The 23352-nt window shown below is 43.6% G+C and overlaps 1 protein-coding gene across 1 annotated transcript in view; it reads right to left on the minus strand.

Annotated features, from left to right (window-relative positions):
* GPC4 (glypican 4) overlaps positions 1-23352 on the minus strand; it is a 109251-nt gene that overhangs the window by 14768 nt on the left and 71131 nt on the right. The window contains exons 2-3 of the mRNA XM_004000909.6: positions 22369-22527; positions 6585-6976 (exon numbers count right to left, since the gene is read on the minus strand). Coding sequence (XP_004000958.3) covers positions 6585-6976; positions 22369-22527 — 551 coding nt within the window. The remainder of the gene's footprint in view (positions 1-6584; positions 6977-22368; positions 22528-23352) is intronic.

A 23352-nucleotide genomic window follows, 5' to 3' on the forward strand; every position in this document is an offset into this window, starting at 1 on the left:
GGCGAAGAAAAAAATATATATGCCACTCACCGGCCCCTGCTCACCAAGAGTTCAACAGCTCAAGCAAACACTGCTGCACATGGAGAAAAAAAGAGCTACTTCAACAACAACAACTCCAGAAAACAATACACATATTTTACCAAAGTTCCAACATTTTGAAAGAACTGTAGCTATGTGGCAGAGATGATCAATTTCTAGTAGGAAGTGGGGCATTACATACGAAAAAGGTTTGACATTATTTATGTAAGAATGAGGTGGTGTGGGTGCCTGGGTGGCTCAGTCGGTTAAGAGTCTGACTTCAGCTCGGGTCATGATCTCACAGTTTTTGAGTTCGAGCCCCGTGTCGGGCTCTCTGCTGTCAGCACAGAGCCCGCTTTGGATCCTCTGTGCCCCTCTGTCTCTGCCCCACCCCTGCTCCTTCTCACTCTCTCAAAAATAAATAAACTTGAAAAAAAAGAATGAGGTGCTTTGACTTGTTTACTTTGCGGGGGGAGGGGGCAGCATGGTAGAAAGGGGACATCAGCTGGACTCAACACTTCTATATGAACTCAAATCAAAATCTGAGTTAGTGACCCATAATGACAATATATTAATAGCCAATTTCCAAGTCTTAGAAAATCCTTCAAGACTGACCAAGGTCTTTCTAAAGGCTAAAGTGTCTTAGGATTTTAGGAGGCAGTCTGTGTTTCATGGTAAAAGTCAATGGGAGGGAGGAAGAACCCTCACTTCCCTTTCATAAGATACTCATTCCTGCCATCCTCAGGATATACACTTGACACTGATATCTGCACACCATTTCTGCTATAAAAAGGCTTTGCAGAAAAGTCCCCTTCTCTGCAAAGACTTTTCTAATATAGATTGCGACTTTCTACTAAATAACCTCCATTTTCCAAGCACCACATTAAAAACTACTGCAAGCAGCCTGAAGAAAAGAAAAATGCTGGGGAGGAACTCTTCACGCAGCCTGGATTTCGTTTCAGTAATTCAGAGCGAGCCTTAAGCCACATTACACAGTGATGGCAGTCAACAAGCTGCACTGAAGTTAAAAACACATTTCCTTTTAGTTTATTCCAGTCCCTGACATACATTTGCTGCAACGTTTTTTTGGGTCTGCAAAGCCAATAGTACTGAACAAACAAAAAAAGATCTAGATTTTATCTGTTGCTTGGTAACATAAGCACCCAATAAAAATAAGGGGAAAATCTTTCCCAAAATTATGGTTAAAAAAAAAAGACAGGGAACCCAAACATGCTGTGAGACGTGACGAGTTTATTCAACAACTTCCTTGAGAACAGGATTTTAATTTTTTTTTAACGTTTATTTATTTTTGAGACAGAGAGAGACAGAGCATGAACGGGGGAGGGGCAGAGAGAGAGGGAGACACAGAATCGGAAGCAGGCTCCAGGCTCTGAGCCAGCAGCCCAGAGCCCGATGCGGGGCTCGAACTCGCAGACCGTGAGATCGTGACCTGAGCTGAAGTTGGACGCTTAACCGACTGAGCCACCCAGGCGCCCCGAGAACAGGATTTTAAAGACGTAACAAAATACATGGAATTAACCAGGACCCACTCGGGAATATTTATAGACACACTGTAGGTAAGACTGAAGCATCAGTTGTATTGACCTCCTTACAGAGGGCTCTATTTTTGTCCTGAGAGTATGCCGCTCAGTTTCCTCAGTCCTTCACACTCCTCCCATCCCACTCCCTTCCCTATTAGCTAAAGTCCTACCTTCCTCTTTGCAATCCTACTGTTTATAAAGATTGTGAGTGAAAACAAATATTAAGTGTTGAAAAAATGTCTACACCCTGCTTCTTAAAAGCTTTTTGTATAGGGGCACCAGGGTGGCTTATGTGGTTAAGCGTTCGACTCTTGATTTCAACTCAGGTCATGATCTCACGGTTTGTGGAATGGAGCCCTCCGTCGGGCTCTGCGCGGATAGCACAGAGCCTGCTTGGGATTCTCTGCCTCCGTCTCTGCCCCGACCCCCCCCCCTCGTGCTCACCCCCTCGCGCGCTCTCTCTCTCTCGTGTGTATGCATGTGCGCTTTCAAAATAGATAAACTTTTTTTTAAAAAAGCTTTTTGTATAGATTTATAAAATTTACATTTATCGTGATTCGGGAAACGGCAGAATAATTTGGGCAGCACTCCTGTATGTGCTGGGGCACTGTGGACACACAAAACTGAAGGGGGAGCAACGGAAATTTGTTTTCAAGGCAGGACAATCATTTAGACATCACAATGTAAAGCACTGATTCCTAATTATAGCCCCTGTAGTTGGGGTGGGGGTGTAGACACAGTCCCATTATGTCAGTGTTAATTGAAACCATGAGAACGCAACTGTCTTTGGCATAGGAGCTATTAATTTGCATGGTGCATGCAACCACTTGTGCGTTCTGGAAAGACCACAACAGACTTCCCCCTTCCAGGCAAAACTGCTGTTATGGCAGGTAAGTACGAAATGCATCACGAACCATGACAAGTACGACGGAGTAAGGAATACGGAGCTGTGTAACGCCAGAGTACTCGGGAACCATTTGTTCCTAATTAAGGGGACTCTTCTGAAGCTGGGACTGTAAATCTCAGCGGAGTGAGCTGCAAGGCAAGTGTCCTTCAACTAAGAAGTGACTTTCTCTTGGAGTCAGTTAAGCCTGCTGGTGCTAATGGCCTTTAAAAAGGTTTCAGTGATCATCAAATCATTGCTACACGTGTACCTACAACGCTCGTGTTGCAAAAGTTAGCTGGAAAAACAGGGCATCCGCTCACACACAGAAAAAGTGGGAACATGTTTGAGTTAGGTATACAGTAACTAGTCCCCAGGACCACAGTGCTTTTCCATATTTGACTTTGAAAGACACCTTTGTAGAGCGGGTGGGTAAGGTGGCAGGCCGGAATTAGGAAATCTATCCTCCACTCTGAGAGGCCTTTCTTTTCCACGCCCAAGAATAATTAATTCTATCGGACACCAAAAGAAGGAATGTCTATTTCTTGGGTTGCTCTAGTTACACCTGCAGACTACCCTTTGACAGCAACCGGCAGTGGTGGGAGCCCATATGAAAAACCAGTGCTTGGGTCCCCAAACTGGTCAAGAAGCTTATCTTATTAACCAAATATAGGGGTCTTTTCCCAGCATGTTCAATTTGGAATAAGGTTTTGATAGATCATTTACTGTCTTCCCTATACCACTGTATATTACAATTTTCTATTTCATAGTCATACTCTAGAAATTAGTGTAATAAATATTTTCTCAAATACCTAAGTATTCCTTGCAGGCTTCTAAGCAACAACATTACAGAGATGAGAGATTTTTTTTTACATATATTGTGTTTTAACTCCTTTAGAAACTGATTTGATGCCCGAGTGTCTTATTATTGTGTAATTTAAATAACATAACCCAACGTAGCTGAAGGGTTTGCTTTTAAGTTAGTCCTTAGTCTACAAGAAGCTCAGCAGGGAAGCACAACATTATCTAAAAAGTTTACGGGGCTTCCGGGTGGCTTAGTCGGTTAACCATCCGACTTCGGCTCAGGTCACGATGTCGTGGTTCGTGGGTTCGAGCCCCGCATCGGGCTCTGTGCTGACAGCTCGGAGGCTGGAGCCTGCTTCGGGTTCTGTGTCTCCCTCCTTCTCTGCCCCTCCCCCACTTGTGCTCTGTCGCTCTCTCTCCCTCTCTCTCTCAAAAATAAACAAACATTAAAAAAAAAGATCTTAAAAAAAAGTTTCCAATTGCAAATACAAACTTTAAAGCAGACATGAAAGAGTATTTTCAACCAAACAAGTGGCAAGTGATGTTTACTCAAAGTAAATCAAGCCCTACAGCTTGTGTTCACTGTATTCTCACAAAACTACGCAAATATCTCTTAGGCAGATACGAGAATACAGTGACCGTAGAATACACATTAACTCTGAAACAAATTTAGGGTTATATTTAGAAAGGAACGTTCTCCAACAACTTAACAGTACTAAGGTACACAGGAAATCTCTTGCTTAAAAAAAAATTCGTACCAAAAGAAACATATCAGAAATGGATCGTGACTCTTACTTTGAGTCACATGCTCCTTACGGCATAGGCTAAGGGCGTTTGGATCTTACATACAAAAACTGATCTTGCTGATTTCCCACCATGAATTCTGAGAAGCAGGTCAAGAAGAATGTGACACCGGGAAACCACAACTGCTTCCTTGTCCCTACCCTGGGAAGTGGGCTGGTGTGGACAATGGCAAGGCTTCTGGCCCTCAACCTTCTCATCGGTGACGAAGGGTCTCGAAATCACTTCTTGTTTTATCTACAGCCTTCTACCCCAAGTGGGAGGTTCTGGAATCTCAGTTCTCTAGGGGGTCTCCAACTTAGCAAAGTTAGGCTAACCAGACTTGTGCTGGCCTGTCCCTTTACCCAAGAATCGAAAGGGGGATGGTTAATTTAAAAGCAACCACTTTTCAGACGCTTACAAAAAGGGCTTTCTCCTCCTTGTCTTTCTCTTCAGCGCGAGTCTGCACACGTGCACACACGTACACAAGCAGGCACACACACTCATTCAAGTCACATAGCAGCGCCTGTCTGCCTATCCAGATCAGGATGAAGCCAAGGACTTGCTGAAGAAAGGCAGATGTGTGAGGTGAGCTACAATGTAAATGACTTTGATCTGGAGTCACTGTGCCTTGTTTCGGGACTCTGACACGAGCACCTACAGGATTCATAATGGATGCTGGGGTTGGCAGAAGTTCAGCAATCAGATTATTCCTTTAATTATAACCACCATCCCCCCACGTGCACACATCCACCCTCCTATGCCTCAACAAATTGTTGCAATTTGTAAGGAAAATATCAGGAGAAAAAGGAGTGAACAGAAACATGCTGGAAATAATTGTTTCCTGCAAATGTATGGCCTGGAGATGAGAGAGAACAAACAAAACTGAAATAATGAATGCAACCAATCAACGAATCCTCGTATCACCCAATCCTAGTACCAAATATCCCATAAGCATCTAATCTTTTACGGCACACAATTCATCAGAATCTGCTCTTTGCTGGGTTAACGCAAGTTTCGTCTCTAACTAGGGTAACCATGAATCCCGGTCCGCTAGGGACAATCCTATTGCTTATTTCAAATTAGTGGCACATGTTGTCTGGGTAGGGCTGTGAATAAGCACCTCTCGGTTTCGACGATAAGCATCCTGGTTTGGACGATAAATTGAATGGTCACTTGAACTCTAGATGAACTGGTAGACAATCAGATTGATATTCCAGTCGTGTTGCTGTTCAGTTTTTATTCTGACCTCTCCTTCAGTCCCCCAAACAGCCAAATGGCCTAAGTAAAAGCTGCTGACCTTATGACTGCAATTTTTTTTAGCAAATGGACTACAATTTAGTTTTTTCCTTTGGAGGCCGGAATGTAATGGCACCAAGATCAGTCCTCCAGAAGGTAATGTGCCCCAGGTTATTCTGTTCCTTCACTGGTATTAAGTCATGGAAGGGTAGAGGTGGAGAGGCCTTCAAATTTCGTCTTTTTTTCTGGGGAAGGGGGAGTAAAGGAGCCATAGAACCATTTCCCCCTCAGAATCCGACTCAATACTCGACTTGGCAAAGGGGAAAGCAAAGCTTCTCCGGTGCAGCCAGGAGGTGAAGTCCCCGTGTCTCTCTTCCTCTCCTCAAGGAGGCCCCTGAGACACCTTCTTAAGGGGCTTCAAAGAACTCAGTCCAATTCCTTCAATTTACAAATGAGGAAACTGTAATATATTCATTCTGTCTATTGGTACGCCTATAAACAAAGCCATAAGTCAAGAGCAGGTGGCCCACACTGATTGTCATAAAAAGCTCTGCCTTCTCAAGAGCATGGAGTACACCTTAAAACATAGAACAAGGAAACACGCAGTAATGGATGCTAAATACTGTTCCAGACTGCAACCGGCAGGCCCAAACCCAGTCACTCAAAGCAACTAAATATGGAACCTGTCTGCTTCTTCCTCTGGAGGGGAAGTAGAATAGGAGGCAAAAAGAGTATGGCGATATTAAACTCAGTTTGAAAATGAAGGTTCCAAAGTGAACATACAATCTGCTTCTAAGAATAGCTACCAAGGAAACCACTGAAAAGAATGACGATGTTCCTCACAGCATTGGTTTCTAACTATACGGCGTACGTGTATCGGGCCAATGTGTGCGAGGGAAAAAGGCAAGAGAGAGTAGAGAGCAGAACAGAAGAAAACCGTTCTCGAGCCCACGTATTTGTCTACCTCCCAAACTTCCTCTTAAAATGCAACAACACAGGGGTGCCCAGGTGGCTCAGCCGGTTAAGCATCAGACTCTCGATTTCGGCTTAGGTCACGATCTCAAGTTCGTGAGATCGAGCCCCACACGGGGCGCTGAGCTGACCGCGTGCAGCCTACTTGGGATATTCTCTCTCTCTCTATATATATATATATAGATATATATAGATATATATATATCTGTGCCCCTCCTCTGCCCACGCTCTCTCAAAACAAATAAACATTAGATAGATAGATAGATAGATAGATAGATAGATAGATAGATAGAAAGAAAGAATGAAACAACACACACAAAAAAACACAGGATGCAGCCAGTGCTTACCACGGACACTTTGCTCACTACATCCCTCGCAACTGCCAAGCCCTGAGCAAAAGTACGGGCTGCTACAAACGCACGGGTGACCTGCAGCTTCAGCTTCCGAGGGACATCTCCAAAGGGCTTCAGCTGCTCGGTGTACTTGCTCACACATTCCAGGTACTCGTCCGTAAAGTGGTACTGGGAGTTCACCAGGCGGAACATCCGCTCCAGAAGGCGAGCCCAGAAGTCACTTAGCATCTCTTCCAGGTTGACGCTTCCCGCCACATAGTAGCGCTTCAGCTCTCCGAAGAGATCTTTAAATAGCTCGGAATTCTGCATGTATAAGCGGCCATATGTCTTCACGAACATGTCATTGAGGGATTTCTCTGCATTTTCCAGCAGTTCTTTGAAGAATTCTAAAAACCAAACAAAAAAAAAAAAGAAGAAGAAGAAAAAGAAAGGGTTTTCAGTAACTGAATAACGGAGGGCTCTTCGGGTCCATTTGAAGACTGAAAAAAAAATCAGAGAATTAAACTGGAAAACATGCTCACATAGGTGGATTTCTTTCAGGGGGATGTGGCATTGCTGGTCGTTTGTCAACGAAAGGAAACCTAGGTCACAAGTCACAAAGTCTCAGGGGGAAAAAAAGAATTTTTAGACCAAGAACTTCTCGGAAGTCAATATAAAACACACACACAGCCAGACATTTCTCTCATTCAGTCACAAGGTGAAGAAAGAACCAGATAAAAATGGGTACGTGAAGTCTAAAACATGAGATCTGCCAGAACTTTCTTACCATAAGACTCTAAACCAAAGCCAATGATGCCTCCGAGTTGAAACCTAACACCAGTGGACAGGTATTTTCAAAACATGTTGTTTTACTTGGACACATTTTTTTTTTCTTTTTCTCCTTACATCTACATGACATGTAAGAACGCTACCCAGGAAATGCTAGCGGACAAGAAACATATGAAACACCCTAAAAGCTAGCACTGAGATTTTCCGCAACTAAGGTCACAGGTATTCCCTGGGACATTAGTACAAATTGGGGTATCCAAGCTGACCTTGGGTTCTTAAAGGATTCATATGGTAACATCATGAGATTCTTGGCGGGAAGTGGGGAGGAGAGAGAGGGAAATGTCTAACAGACTCAACCACAGATCTGGTATATTTATAGGACAACAGGGAAAAACTAAAATAAATAAGAATTCCTGGTTATTTTGGATTTACTTTTTTGGCCTGAGTGTTAAAGATAGTAATCTCTTAAGTACACATGGCAAATTAGTTTCTCCTGAAGCTTTTCTTAGGCAGGTCAGAGAAGAGCTAATGGTGCATCTGTATCAATAATTCTTCAAGAATCTATGGTTGGTATAAAAATAAACACTTCATGACATCAAGTTTATAAGCAGGAAATGTAATAAATACCGAAGCAAAATATAAGGACATCAATTAAGAAAGTGCCTCCAGGGGTGCCTGGGTGGCTCAGTTGGTTAAGCATCTGACTCTTGGTTTTGGTTCCGGTCATGCTCTCGCCGTTTGTGAGTTCAGGCCCCACATTGGGCTCTGCTTGCTTGGGATATTGATTCATTCATTCATATTCTGTCTGTCTGTCTGTCTGTCTGTCTGTCTCTCTCTCTCTCTCTCTCCACCCCCGCCCCGTGCTCCTCCCCGCCTCCCTCCTTCCTTCCTTCTCTCTCTCTCTCTCTCTCTCTCTCTCTCTCTCTCTCTCTCTCTGTCAAAAATAAATAAATAAACTTAACCAAAAAAAGTGCCTCCGACCAAACATGGAGCAGCAAAGAAAATATGGTGCCTCTTTCAAAGCCAGAAGAACATTAACAATCTTATCAAAATGCAATAGGGTGACAAAGCCATTATCTTCTCATAATGGGAAAGCATAATGGCAGGCAAATCAGAGGCTGAAAGCTGCTTTCAAATAGTTTCTCAAAACCTGCACTGGAAACACAGAAGCCTTTTGGAGGGGATGTGTGCCTTTGCTTACTTCCAAGAGATTCCATACCTATGTCCCTAACTCGTCACCACGCATAGCTGTTTGATGCTTGAGGCTGAAGTCCACAGTCTTCTGCATTCCAGCTTTACAAACTATGTGTGTTTTGTTTGTGGGGGTAGTTTTGCACAGAGAACGGCTCTTTCCTTTTCCTTTGGTTGAGCTTTTCTTTCTACTACCATGTATCTTGCATTTCCTGGGCTTTCTTCAAGGAGAGAAAGGAAAATGGATTCTCTCCGAAGAGGTTAAAAAAAAAAAAAAGGTTGGGGGGCCAGGTCAACTCCTCACCTCCATTACAACTGCACAGTCTGGCATTTTTACCAACGTTCTCTCCCTGGAATTAGACCAGAAAGAACACAAGGAGATAGGGGAACTATATGAAAAGCATTATTCAAATCAGGTACCTGAGAGGCCTCTGATTCTCTCCAAAATCCTAAGTGATTCTCAAGTGTGGCCCCAAGACAGGCAAGCATCACCACATCACCAGGATACTTGTTGGAAATGCCAAGTTCTTGGGCCCCACCCTAAACCCACTGGATCCGAGGCCCTGGGGATGGAGCCCAACCATCTACAACCCTGCTTCCCCTAACATGTGAGAACCACTCACCTCTCAATAGGGATCAACACCAGCTCAGGGCTGTGCTAATATGAAGCATGTGGGTTAAGCGTTTTAATTAGAGGAAAATGTCTTCCCAATGAATCGGGTTTTTAAAATTTCTTTTCTTGCATCTTGGGTATGATTTATGATGTTTTTGGGGGGACAAATGTTCCTGTGTGGAAGTCTCTACTAAGTGTGCAGATGCAGGTAGCACTTTTCTAGAATTCAAAGCTGGGGAGTCTTGCGGTAAGAAGAGACCTTAGTACATGTCCAATGAGTTGCACACATAGCTCCCACATACTGGAAAAACAAAGCCTGGTCATTGAGATCAAAATGCAAGCCTTCTGTCAATCCAGTGCTATTAATATTTCACGATCCAAAAGAGAAGATTCCAAAGGTAACCACAGGCCCTTCCTTAATATTGGATTTTTATTATAGTGCTCATAAAATTGGCACACGTCATTTAGCGTAGAAGTAGGATGTTGAAAATTATTTGACTTGTGCTTTGATGACTCACTTAATAAGTAACTCTGAATACTCGCATTTCTAGTGAATGGCATCCACAGGTTTTAAGGGTAGGGGCAGAGTGGCATTTCAAAGGTATTTTAATTTAAAACATCTATAAAATGTCAGAGTTCGTTGTTCAGGCTTCAAAGTGCTCCAGGTCAATGAAATGCTCAGACACTAAACATTTTATGGACAAAAATAAAAGTCTTAGAGTTCGTCATTCAGATCAAAAATCTATGGGTTGGTGGGGCGCCTGGGTGGCGCAGTCGGTTAAGCGTCCGACTTCAGCCAGGTCACGATCTCGCGGTCCGTGAGTTCGAGCCCCGCGTCAGGCTCTGGGCTGACGGCTCAGAGCCTGGAGCCTGTTTCCAATTCTGTGTCTCCCTCTCTCTCTGCCCCTCCCCTGTTCATGCTCTGTCTCTCTCTGTCCCAAAAATAAATAAACGTTGAAAAAAAAATTTTTTTTTTAAAATCTATGGGTTGGTGTAGCTCTGTATAACATAGCTTTGGACTATAAGAGAAATGATCTAATTAAGAGGAGAACCGATTTCAAACCGGCATGCCCTCTGTCTAACACCATCATGGACCTTACTTTGTTTCTCATGACTCAAATCCGGTCTAGAAAGGGTGTGTGTGTGTGTGTGTGTGTGTGTGTGTGTGTGTGAGAAGTACATGCGCTGTGTGTTATGTTAATTTAAACTTTAAGAGATTAGTTTGGCGCTACATACATATTAAATTCTAATTCCTTTGATTGTTCAGAAAATTCATTTCCTTTCCTTCACACTTTAAAGACTCTTTAGTGTGGCTATATAAGTTGCAAATATAAAGATCGTTGGAGTGGGCTATATATAGAAATTCTATAAAACTGATATAACAAGTTAAAATCTGATAATTTAATCCCTCCTAATGGCTATGCAATTTGACAAGTATTTACTGAGTGGCTATTAGGGGCTCAAATCAAAGCACACTGTTTTACCATGCATTTTAACCTTCTTGCCGAATCAGACTCCGATCAGCATTTCCAGAAAGACAAATTTCCTTCATCCAATTCACCTTCACTATACCGCCAACCCTCCACACGTGGTTTTACGTGCCCCAGAGATTTTTAAAGCATCTATAAAATCCTTAATCCTTCGTTTCATATAGCAAGTTTTAAAATATTCGTCTCTTTCACCTATGGAAGTTAACAGAACGAAAGTGAAGGGATCCCAAGAACCCAAACTAATTTCTCTTTGGACTTCTTATGGTCCTGTTCGGTTGGACTATGTGGCCTATGCCATTTGCCTCGGACACCTTGCAAGGATGGCAGGCATAGTTTTAATTCTAAAATCCATACTAAGGGGCACCTGGGTGGCTCAGGCAGTTAAGTACCCAACTTTGGCTCAGGTCACGATCTCACGGTTCATGAGTTCAAGCCCCACATCAGGCTCTCTGCTCTCAGAGCCTGCTTCAGATCCTCTGCTCGCTCTCTCTGCCCCTCCCCCCAAAAACAAACAAACAAAAAAAAACATTAAAAAATAAATAAAATAAGATCCATACCAATTACTAGGCACCTGGGTGGGTCAGTCGGTTAGCATCTGACTCTTGATTTCAGGTCAGGTCACGATCTCACCGTTCGTGAATTTGAGCCCCAGGTTGGGCTCTGTACTGACAGTGTGGAGCCTGATTGGGATTTTCTCTCTCCCTCCCTCTCTCCCCCTTTCTGCCCCTCCCCCCCTCAAATAAATAAGCATTAAAATCCATACCAATCAGGTACAATATCAAAGCATAATAATTTGCTCTAAGGAGAAAAAAAGAGAAAACGGGAGAAAAAGCTTTTACATCTGCTACTCCTATCAAACTAGCAGCTTTCGTAGATTGTTACAGACTTCTTTCACATCCCCTCTCCCCCTTTCCTTCCCAGGACACTTCCTTCTACAATGAGGACTAGAACGTGGATTAGACATTCAGGTCCCGGTCCATTAGCCATCAACGGCAACCTCATAAATGGTTGTAACGTTCATCTCCACTTTTCCCCCATTATTCAGAAATCGGGATCAGGGTCAGAGCTTAACTGCTAACGAAGAACCGCGTAGGCGTGAAGACACCTCGCAGTCATTCCTTCTTAATCATTGTGTCTGAAGCCAAGTGTAAGACACTTCGTGGCTCAGAGAGAACCAGCTAGAGCAGCGTAAACCAGAATTCCACAACGACCAGAAGCTTAGTTAACTGGCATTAGGTCTCCCCTGTGGCAACTGCTTGTATTCATGAAAAATGCCGGGCAGGGAGTGTGTTTCAACTGATGCTACCAGTGGCTGAGAGACAGTCAGAGAGAAGAAGACTGTGTACAAGCGTTGAAAATATGGTATCTGTGACCAGGGTTTATTTCTCCTTCAGCTTCCAGTTTGGAGGCTTAAGTGTTTACGTTCTAAGGACCAAGCTACTCCCAGGTCTCATGAAGGTGCACCTGACATGGGGGTGGAAATAAACACTGCAACGTGCTATACATATCCAACCCGGCGTGACACAGGGGGGAAAGCATGGGACCTCTCATTGATGAGCTGTGTGACCTGGAATGGACAGAGGAGCTAACCTCTCTGATCTTCTGTTGCCTCGTCCATAACATGAGGCGGTCACTACTCATCTCACATGGATGATGGCCAGCACGTAGGAGATGCTCAAGAAATGGACACTTTCTGTCAACTGTGCAGGGCTATTTCGTCACCTTTAGAGTGTCTTCCTGTCTACGATCACTTAAATCTTTCTTTTGAAGCTGGTTTTCATCTTTCCTGGCAGAGTCAAATAGTATCCAGCTCCGGGTACGTAAATGAAGCCAAAGCGGCTGGAGATGGATTAGGAAGACCCAAGGCCTTACACAACTGGGAGCAATTTAGTCAAGGGAAATGCTTAACGGCTCTGGCTTCCAATGCTGTGAAACATCTCAGACATCTACGACGGTGGCAGCTGCCACTGAAACACAGCAAAGAGAGAAACCTCAACCCATCGAACAGGTTTTGTATTATATTAGGAGGGAGTATCACACACACCGCACGTAGATAAACACAGATCAGGGCATTAGAGTAAGCCAAGAACTGGGGAAAGGAAAATTAAGAAATAAGCGGCAGGTCGGTCCCCAAGCCTCCCCACATATGTCATTTGCACACCGCCTTCTTTTCCTGGAGTCTGCTCGGTACATTGAGCTGGGGGACTCTAAGTATTTTCCAGCTCTAAAATGCGATTATCCTCATGTCAGGAGTATCACTTTAACACGGGAAAAACTAGAATGAGAAGGCAGCTTTTCCATACACGAGTTTCCTCCATAAATATCCTGTCTTTTAAAAGAACGAAAAAGAACATCATGTACAGCCACTCGTCTTGCATCAAATAAACATTCAAAATTCTCGAAACAGGTCAAAAGGCCCCCGGTTCTGCTGTTAAATGCCATTAGTTACCCCATTATAAACAATCGACTGGCCATTGATTAATGAGCTAGAAAACATTCTAGAACTAACCCATGACCTACAGAGGCTGGAAGCCCTTTCTATTCAATCCGTTTGGCGTGGTGCTATAAATTACCACCTTGTATTTATATTATTATGAAGCTGCTTTTTACACAGATGGATTAATTTCCTCTTTACTGTAAAGACTGTATTTCACAGCCCTGGTATGGTGTGCAAACAGTAAGTTACCACCTCGACGAAGTTCCTGAGAAAAGAAGCCTGTGAGTGCTACAAATCATACCTCTCGCACTGTTAAGAAAACTCCGAGAGTTCTATTCACCCCCTCACCCAAGATCACGCGTTAATAAAGAATGGTTGACATAAGCATCTATAAACGTCAGAGCCAACGGAAATTAAAAAAGCATCTTACGGACTGAAACCAAACTGAAACTCTGGTCTTTGACCATCTCCTCCTGTCTTGCTTTTTCAGTAGTCTCTGTATTTTAAGTTTTCGGCCGGGACTTTCCTCTATCCTGGCATAATCTTGCACTCCAAAAGTGCCTGGGAGGGCATGGTGTACGAAAAGGACATACACATGGGGCACCTGGGTGGCTCACATCCAACTCTTGATTTGGGCTCAGGTCATGATCTCATGGTTTGTGAGTTCAAGCCCTGCATCAGGCTCTGCACTGACAGTGCAAGGGCCTGCTTGGGATTCTCCCTCCCTCCCTCCCTCCCTCCCTCTCTCTCTCTCTCCCCCCCCTCTGTCTCTGCTCCTCCCTTGCATGTCCTATCTCAAAATAAATAAACTTTAACCAAAGCTTTTTTAAATAAAAGGACATGTATTTGACTAACACTCATCAACCGGTGGCATCTCGATAGACCTCTCCTAGGTTGATGACAAGACAATTGCCAAGTGCAGGCCTTACTAGGGGCTGCGAACATATGAAAAGGTGCTAGGGATCCTGCCAAAGTAGGTTGATCTTCTTAATTAATGCATTTTGAAGGCTACAGCTCCTTATGTTGATCTCTCATGGCCCCTGTCTCATGCTACTGTAGCCAGAGACATGGGACAAATACTGTAAGGCCCCTTGTACTGGACCTCGTCCCATCCATACTAAGGGTCTACCCAACACCAGCCAGTTTCCTTTAACACCCATGTTTCTGCTCATTCAAGTGCCCACAGAAGGCAGAGGGGATGCTGAAGCTACCCCAGGAGGGTAACTTCCATATACTAACCTCTATGTGGATCTACTGTATGGCCTCATATACAAACCTCATCATACAGTCTAGGTGCTCATGACCTAATATCAAGAGAAAAGTCAGGACAAAACGCAGCATAATCAGTTATGATGCTAATTTGCATCTACCTGCACAAAACACGATGAGGTAGGGCCAACGTTGACACAGACACAAAGGGACCTGGGGTAATTTTTTTCAATAGACACTGCTCAATTTTGAGCACCCAAATCATTCAGTGATATTTTATAGCCAGAAAAATACTATACCTTCATGTATCCAAACATTACTTTATTTCCCTTTATTCTATTCATTTAACTTAATTGCTGGAAGTTTCCATGCATTTTTCTGCGGTCTACAAATGGCCTACAGTGAGCACTGATACTTCAGGAGAAAAAAAAAAAAACATTTTCTTCAAACACCACCAAAGCACTTCTTGTATTTTTCATAAAAATGATTTTTTTTTCCTATCAAGTATCCCTTTCAAATTATTGCAATTTGAAAGGTACGGAGAGGTATGAAAAAAATATAAATAAATTGCCCACAATCCCACCACTAAAAGAGAGCAACAATGGTTTATCAAATTACCTCTTTTTCCCCATGAAGATATGCATCACCTGCTTGAGATCATACCGTATTTGTACCCTGTTCTCAGGTAACACCGTATGGTTAACGTTTCCTATGTGATTAAAGATTCTTCAGAAACATCACCTGTGGGGCACCTGGGTGGCTCAGTCGGTTAAGCGTCCACCTTTGGCTCCGGTAATGATCGTGCAGTTCATGAGTTCAAGCCCCACATCCGGCTCTGTGCTCACGGCTCAGAGCCTGGAGCCTGCTTTGCATTTGGTTGTCACTGTCTCTCTCTGCCCCTCCCCCACTCACGCTGGCACGTGCTTTCTCTCAAAAATAAATATTAAAAAAAATTTTTTTTAAAAAGAAACATCGCTTTGTAACAACTGCGTATACATGACACCGTACGGACAGGTCACAATCGTTATGGGACCCTTAGACCGATTTCCTGTTTTTCATTATTATAGGTAATGCTGTGATGAACGCCCTTGTACATCAATCTGCACGCAGACCTTTCTGTCCCTGAGATAGATACCTACACGTGGAATTAGTAAATCAAAGGCTGGGAATGCATTCGAAACTTCTGACAGACTGGCCTCCAGAAAAGGTGTGCCCACGTGGCACTCCACCTGAGTCACATGTCTGAGTCATATTTATTCCGAGAGTTTCGATGGCTTTGCTAGTTCTTTCAAGCGAAGGGGGGGGGGGGGGGGGACGGAGACGGGAAGGGACAATAAACAAGAAAGGCCTGACCGGCTTGAGAATTCTCCCAGTCAATCAGTCGGGAGTCAGTGCTAGATCAAATACGCCCCTTTCTTTGCCTGGACAGACAGCCGCCCGCAAGAGGGTGGGCAGAGAGGAACAACAGCGTTCTAAACTCCCAGGCTCAGAGTGCAATGAACCAACAAAGTAGATAAAAGCAGTTCAGCTGAAGCTCTTCCATTTATTTACTTGCCTCCAAACAGATCAGCTGCTTCTTGCTGCTGCCGTGACTTCTAAAGAAGTCAAAGCTAACAGCAGAGGCCCGCGGCGAAAGCGCCCCGGGCGGAGGGATCCTTGGAAGCTGCACAAGTATTTGCAACCCGCCCAGAGCGCCAATGCTACGGCCACGATTGGTCACACTTCAGATAACGACTCAAAAGGCAGAAAACCTTTGTCAATACAGAAATGTGTGTGTTTTGTCTGAGCTCTTGATTTGATTACAGTAAAGCTGGCAGTGGCTCTTTTTCATCAAGTTTCACAGAGAGATTATAAAAGAGTTAGCAAAAATGCCGGGCATTTTAGTCTCCTCCGCATGGAAGGAAAAGAAAATAGAATCGTAAAGGAAAGGGGAGTGGGGCTTCCCAACGAAATCAAAGACCATTACTATTATGATCTGGAAAAGAGCGCTACATTTGCAGGATGGCCAGAAGGCCTCGGGTCTCTCTCTGTAGTTTTGTGGCTGTGAAATGTTGTCCACTGCACTGTGGCAGAAGTTTGAAAAGGCAACACATTTCTTAAAAAGGCCTTAACGGATGAAATCTGAGGTGAGGATGAAAAAGCGACCCTAGGTTGTATGTACGTTAGACATTTCTTTGACACATTTATTTTGAGGATATTTAAGACTTTAAACAAATGTTACTATTTATTTGAGAGGGAGAGAGAGACAGACAACGTGGGGGAGGGGCCCAGAGAGAGGGAGACACAGCATCCGAACCAGGCCCCAGGCTCTGAGCTGTCAGCACAGAACCCGATGCGGGGCTTGAACCCACGGACAGCGAGACCGTGACCTGAGCTGAAGTCGGAGGCTCAACCAACTGAGCCACCCAGGTGCCCAAGACTTTTTTTTTTTTTTAACGTAAAAACCTCCCAGGGGGCCTTTGGTTAAAGTCAATATGGATGTGCAAAGGAAAATAATAAAACCATGCAGCTGAAAAAATAAAGTCAGAGGTCAGGGCAATTCCGGAAATTTCAGTTTGGCTAATGGCCATGAAGCTGGGTTGGACGTATCTGCCTTTTAAGGTAAGCGGCCAGCTTCCTCCCACCGAGGTCACCGCTTTCGTGGGCATGTGAATTCTAATGCCATCAACTCCCTGCACCTCCACGCTGGTTATCCGACTGGCCTAATGAAGTGGATGGCCAGTATGAAGTCTGGGAAATTTCCAGTCAGTGATTAAAACACAGATTTGGCTAAATCTGCAGAGTGCGACATGTCCTGCCTTTGTGAAATGATAGAAAACAAGGGGGCGTGAGGGCTTAAGGAAAGGGTGGCCACTCTGATTTGCACTTGGCCCATGCAGATAGATGGGACAGACAATTATTTCTTTTATGTGCGTTTTAAGCTAATTCAGAAAATTTCTACTATTATTCGAGTTAACAAGCTTCAGGCTCAAGGGAGGGTTTTCAAAGACCTGCGGAGAGTAGTGGAGTTAAGAAATCATAGCGGGGAAAATAGAGGGTACCAGACAGGCGGCTAATTAACATCTTGTAAGACCTTTCACTAAAGCAGCTGGTCTAGTCACATGTTTAGAAGATACACAGAATTTTTAGAATTGAAAGGGTCTTTAGAGAGCATCCAGCTCAACCCCCTCATTTTATGGATGGGAAAACTGAGACCCAGCAAATGTCAGAACCAGGCTGACAATTCAGTGTGCTGTCTCCCAAAGTTACTCCATTTGCTCCCTAAAATGATGAATCGACAGAGTTTTCGCGATGGGCTAGCATCAGACAACCTATCTCCTTAAGATTTCTTCAACATGCAAACCAAACCGTTTGATTCGGGAAGTCAGGCAAAAATATACTCGCATACTTGTTAACATCAGTTTTACTACGTGATTCAGAGATATGCTGAACACGGCAGCTCTAATCTTCTTAATCTATTTGGGTTGTTTGAACCATGCTTCTTTTAAAAACAACTAGTCTCTCACAAAACACGACATTTTGGGGTGGGCCTTTATGTTGTGGTCCCAAAACACGGATTACGCCCCACTTCTATTATTTCTATTCCTCTGCCTGGCAATTCTTTCAAAGCCCCCTGAACTGCGCATGTGATTAGCATATTCATGAGACAACCGATTCAGCTATGTTAATTAGCAGTTCTCCTTAAAAAAAAAAAAAAAAAAAAAAAAAAAAAATCCCAGAACTCGCCAAGAGGGGGAGCAGCCAGCTCTGTCACTATCGCTTTCCGGCTCTAGGTGTCTAGCCTAGGATGGATTTCTGGCACCGAACATCGTAAGTTAAAGAGTGGACAGAGAAGATTACAGTGTGGAAAAATAAAGAGGTGAGACCTTAGACTCAGATGTGCAGGTTTAAAATGTGAGAAACCCGAGAATTCTGTGGGGGAGATGCGCTGCCTGAACGTGTACCTCCGTACTTCACTCGAGCCTGAGAACACACACCTGCACACAGTTGACAACTTAAAATAGGACTTACAGGGGCGCCTGGGTGGCTCGGTCTGTTAAGCGACCGACTCTTGATTTTGGCTCAGGTCATGTCACGGTCCTTGGGATCGAGCCCCATGTTGGGCTGTGCACTGACAGCGTGGTGCCTGCTTCAGATTTTCTCTCTCTCTCTCTCTCTCTCTCTCTCTCTCTCTCTCTCTCTCTCTCTCTCTCACACACACACACACACACACACACACACACACACAAATTCTCTAAACTCTAAAAAATGAATTTACAGACTGTATAATCTCTTCAGATGGGCAAACAACAGAAAACTAAACATGTAAAACAAAAAAAAAGCCTTTAGGGATGAGGGAACTGGCTTCGAAACACCACATTTGGCACCTGAACTCCAGAGCTTCTCAAGGCAGAATGATGGAAACTTGGGGTAATGGGATGGTCTCTGATTAACGAAGGCTAATCCCATAAAAGGCTCCAAATCTTGTTTTTGTTGAAAAGTTTATAACAAGCAATTGTTCCTGTCTTAGAAAGAAGTGGGTATCTCATAAACAAGACTAAAGGTTTTAAGTTGCCTGTGCTCGGGGTCACCACTTTAATTTTTTTTATGTTTGTTTATTTTTCAGAGACAGAGAGGGAGAGAGAGAGCGGGGCAGGGGCAGAGAGAGAGAGAGAGAGAGAGAGAGAGAGAGAGAGAGAGAGAGAGAGAGAGAGAGAGAGGCACAGAATCCGAAGCAGGCTCCAGGCTCTGAGCGGTCAGCACAGGGCCCGATGCGGGGCTCGAACTCCTGACCACGAGACCATGGCCTGAGCCGAAGTCGGACACTTAACCGACTGAGCCACCCAGGCGCCCCTAAATTTATACCATAAGCTTGGAAATAGCAAAAGATGCTCCTTTGAAGTTGCTTGACCTTGTACGTTCCCATGTGTCCCTTTCCTATTTCCTCAGGACTCACCCTCAGCCTTCTTTATACCACCTTGCAGCCCCATCATGGTTCTCCAGCTGCCATCCTGCTGCTCGGTCCAACCTTCTCTCTTCCATTCACCCCAAGAACCTCGGGCTTGTCCTTTACAACGGCTTGGACAATTCTTTGAGCAAAGCACCCTGCCCTTGGATTTCTGAGCATCAAGACAACCTCTATACGATTTTACTCACCATCATCTTTAGGCCTGAAGAGTGTTAGCAGTTCCTAACGGCCATCCTTAAAAATCAGTCAACAAACACAGCACACCCACGTGAGGCTTATGGTTTGTTGGATAGCAGTCACGTTTTACCATACAAAAGCATTTCATTATCTCAGAAAACCCAAATTGGACGAAATAGGCAACATATCCCAGACCTGTTCTGATCACCAGACCAAACACATTTCAACTACTATTCCCTCAAAAGAAATTTAATCTATTCTCACTACCTTTATTGTCTATGCCACAGTTGAAGTTAGAAGAAACAAACTAGAGTTTCATAATCATTTTCATGACCAGTTTTGAAACTGATACAGTATTATTAAAACATTTATTGAATGTGAAACCTGGTAGGGAAGGGCAAGAGAAACTTTTCTCTGTAATTTTTTTTAATGTTTTTATTTATTTTTGAGACAGAGAGAGACAGAGCATGAGCAGCAGAGGGGCAGAGCGAGAGGGAGACACAGACTCTGAAGCAGGCTCCAGTCTCTGAGCTGTCGGCACAGAGCCCGACGCGGGGCTCTCGAACTCACAGACTGTGAGATCATGACCTGAGCCGAAGTCGGACGCTTAACCGACTGAGCCACCCAGGCGCCCCTGTTTTCTCTGTAATTTTTGAAAAAACTTCTATTAACACTTACCGGTGGTGTTTCTCTGTGTGGCTTCTTAAAAACTACACGTTGGAATCATATGAGTAATGCCACAAAACCATGGGGAGCGAGAAGGGGAAAGAATAGCTAAACCAGCAGGCCTGGAGGCGAGAGAGGTCACTAACGTCTGTGGCCTCATACCAGGAAGAGACAGGTCTAACAGGAAATGGGGCAACTTGGGGGTGGCGGAACTTGAAAACTGCTTTATCTCCAACTCCATCATGCTGCCAACAGGTTAGTCGTTTGTAAAGAGCACGACTTTTTCCTTCTAAATCACATGATAAAACCCCAAGGGGTCATTTTTTTTGGTATCAGCAGCTCAAGTTTTCAAAGATGGCTATCTGATTATCTTTCTAGGAATTGTCCTCAACGTTAAAGAAAATGCTTGGGTTGGTGTTGAATGAGAAATGCCATAGTCAAGCAAATACCAGTCTTTCTAATAATTATAATAATAATTTATATAAAAATAAATATAATAATTATAATTAATATAACATAAGCAATTTGTATAATAATAATAATAATAATAATAATAATAATTAGACCACCAATACAGACAGAGGTGGTCTAATGATGTCTTTTGATATCAACACCCATCTCTGCGTGGTATTAGCATGTTGTTAAGTACTCTTTATAGTTACAACACGTGCGGTGAGTGGGGTATTGACCAATAAACAGGAAAGAGATATAAAAACATTTGTATCCAGGGGCACCTGGGTGGCTCAGTCAGTTAAGCGTCCGACTTCGGCTCCGGTCATGATCTCACGGTTTGTGAGTTCGAGCCCCGCGTCGGGCTCTGTGCTGACAGCTCGGAGCCTGGAGCCTGCTTTGGATCCTGTGTCTCCTTCTCTCTCTGCCCCTCCCTAACTTGTGCTCTGTCTCTCAAAAAATAAACAAATGTAAAAAAAAAAATTAAAAAAAAAAAACATTTCTATCCATCCAGGAAAAAGGAGGACATAAAATTAAGACTGAACCCAATTTTGCACAGCAACTGTTGATAAAATGGGCACGAAAAATGGTATGCTACGTAGGGAAAACTTCAGTTCAACTACATTACAAATTAAATATGCTCTCATGGTCTAGCCTGAGAACCCAACACTTATTAAATCGGTTATAAGTTTCAAATAACAAATCTCGAAGCCAACATTTGAAATACAACCTGTTCTTTAGCTGGGGACTGCCTTATCAACTATATAAATCTAATTTCATCCAACTTCTCACCATGGTAACAAGCCCTTTGCAGAAATACTCAAAGACATTTCACATCTCGAAAATTTGCCTTGTACTTCTTCACCACACATAATGTCAAGAAAAGCACGCTTCAAAGGTACTATGTAATTAGAATGGCCTTTAAAACAGGCACAAAGAAAACCATTCCTATGAAACTTAAACCTACTTCATAATAATCTTCAGACTGAGTACAGAGCACCAGAGAAAAGAATCCTGAGGGGTTTGGGATCCCACACTCCCTGGGTTTTAAAGTCTGTTACCGGTAGCGTTGCCTCCCATATGATTGAAGCGTCTCTCATTTGGACCCTATTGGCTAGTTGTTCACTATTAAAAGAAAGTGCGCCTGCGAGCTTATGTTTGGCACAGGGGACCGAAATGGGTTTGGTCATGGCTTTACGTGGACAGACCACACCAAAGTGCCAGCTGAGAGACGAGGCCCAGCTTAACAGCAATTATAAATATAGTAGCTACTTCTGGGTCATCGCTGCATGGAAACCCAAGAGCTGAGTTTTAATCCTATCTGTGTACCACAGGGCTTCTAGGAACTCTAGTGGTCTCTGAGGAATCCAGTTTGAAATCTAATTGGAAATCCAGCATCTGCAGAATCTCTCTGGTTATGGTAAGTTTTCAGACGCCTGCTTTTTATTAGGGAGGTTTTTTTTTGTTTTGTTTTTTTTTTAAAGTAACTTGCGTCAACAACACTATTTTGCGTTCACCCAAGAAAATAAATGAAAGCCTTTCAATTAAACTACGCTAATCTCTTTTTTTGTCTCCTTGTGACCATATTTCCATAATGCCTCCCATACAGATTCTAGAGCATCCAGAAGGGCGCTAGCAATGACACTGGAGGACTAACTCGCCCCTAGGATCCAACAAGGAGAGTGTCTTCGGAGAAGGCAGGGGAGCTCTGAAAAAGCAATTGGACAAACTGAACTGTCACCTCCAAAATGTGACTCGAATAAAAGGTAAAGACCAATCCAAGAGCAAAGCACGTCGATGCTTACTTGGACCAGACTTCCAAAACCTACCATCAAACTTCTTGTAACGGGAAGCAAAGATGGCTTGCAAACGATTGCACTGTTCGCTGACCACACTTTTGAAATCATCTTTACTTTGCAGGCTGTATTTCTCCTCCATCTCCTGAGAGCAGCAGGTATAACCCTGAGGACAGATCTTCAAATGATCACCTGGAAGATAAAACGTAAGACAATCAAGCTCCATTATCATTCATCAAGGCCAAGAGGGAAGAGTTTGGCTCAAGTGCACACTCTCTGCTTCATTTCCACCCCTGAGGTTCCTGCAAAGGCCTAGGCATCATGTGTATCTGAAAAGTTTTACTAAACTGAAAACATAGAGGGGGAGGGGGGCGGTGGCTGGCTGGCTCAATGGGTAGAGCATGCGACTCGATCTCAGGGTTGAGTTCAAGCCCCACGTTGGGGGTAGAGTTTACTTAAAGGAAAAAAAAAAAAACTAAAAACATCCGTTCTGTTATGGGAAGGTGAAAATAATAAAGCCACCTACAAAAGACAAAAACTTTTGATTCAGGAACATTGCTACACTACAGGAAAATCGGTGCTGCCAATAAACATTATCGTTCAATATCAACCAAAGTCTTTTTTTTTTTTTATATATAAACTATTCAAGATTCTATGAAGCATAAGTTTCTCTAGCTTTTCTGAGTTTACATTCCAAGAGGGGGTACCTTAAGGAAGAATGATTTCTAAAATACATGACGGCCGAAAACTGAGCAAATACACCAGCGGTAGTTATACTGAGGAGAAGCAAAGGGATAAGTGGATTTCAAGGGGTTGTCGACCAAGAGGAAATCATGCGAGTTCACAGTGGACAATTTCAGGCTATGATAAGTCACAAAGGGTAATGGCAGGTGATCTTCAAGCTTCAGGTTTTCTTGTCTGGCACCCTCTATGCAGTTGTTAGACACCGTGTGACCTTATGATACTGGGATGTGTAGCCACTCATCCCAATATAGACTAATGGCATCCGATAAATAT

Source organism: Felis catus, chromosome X (assembly GCF_018350175.1).
Source record: "Felis catus isolate Fca126 chromosome X, F.catus_Fca126_mat1.0, whole genome shotgun sequence".
In the NCBI taxonomy this organism is placed as follows: Eukaryota; Metazoa; Chordata; class Mammalia; order Carnivora; family Felidae; genus Felis; species Felis catus.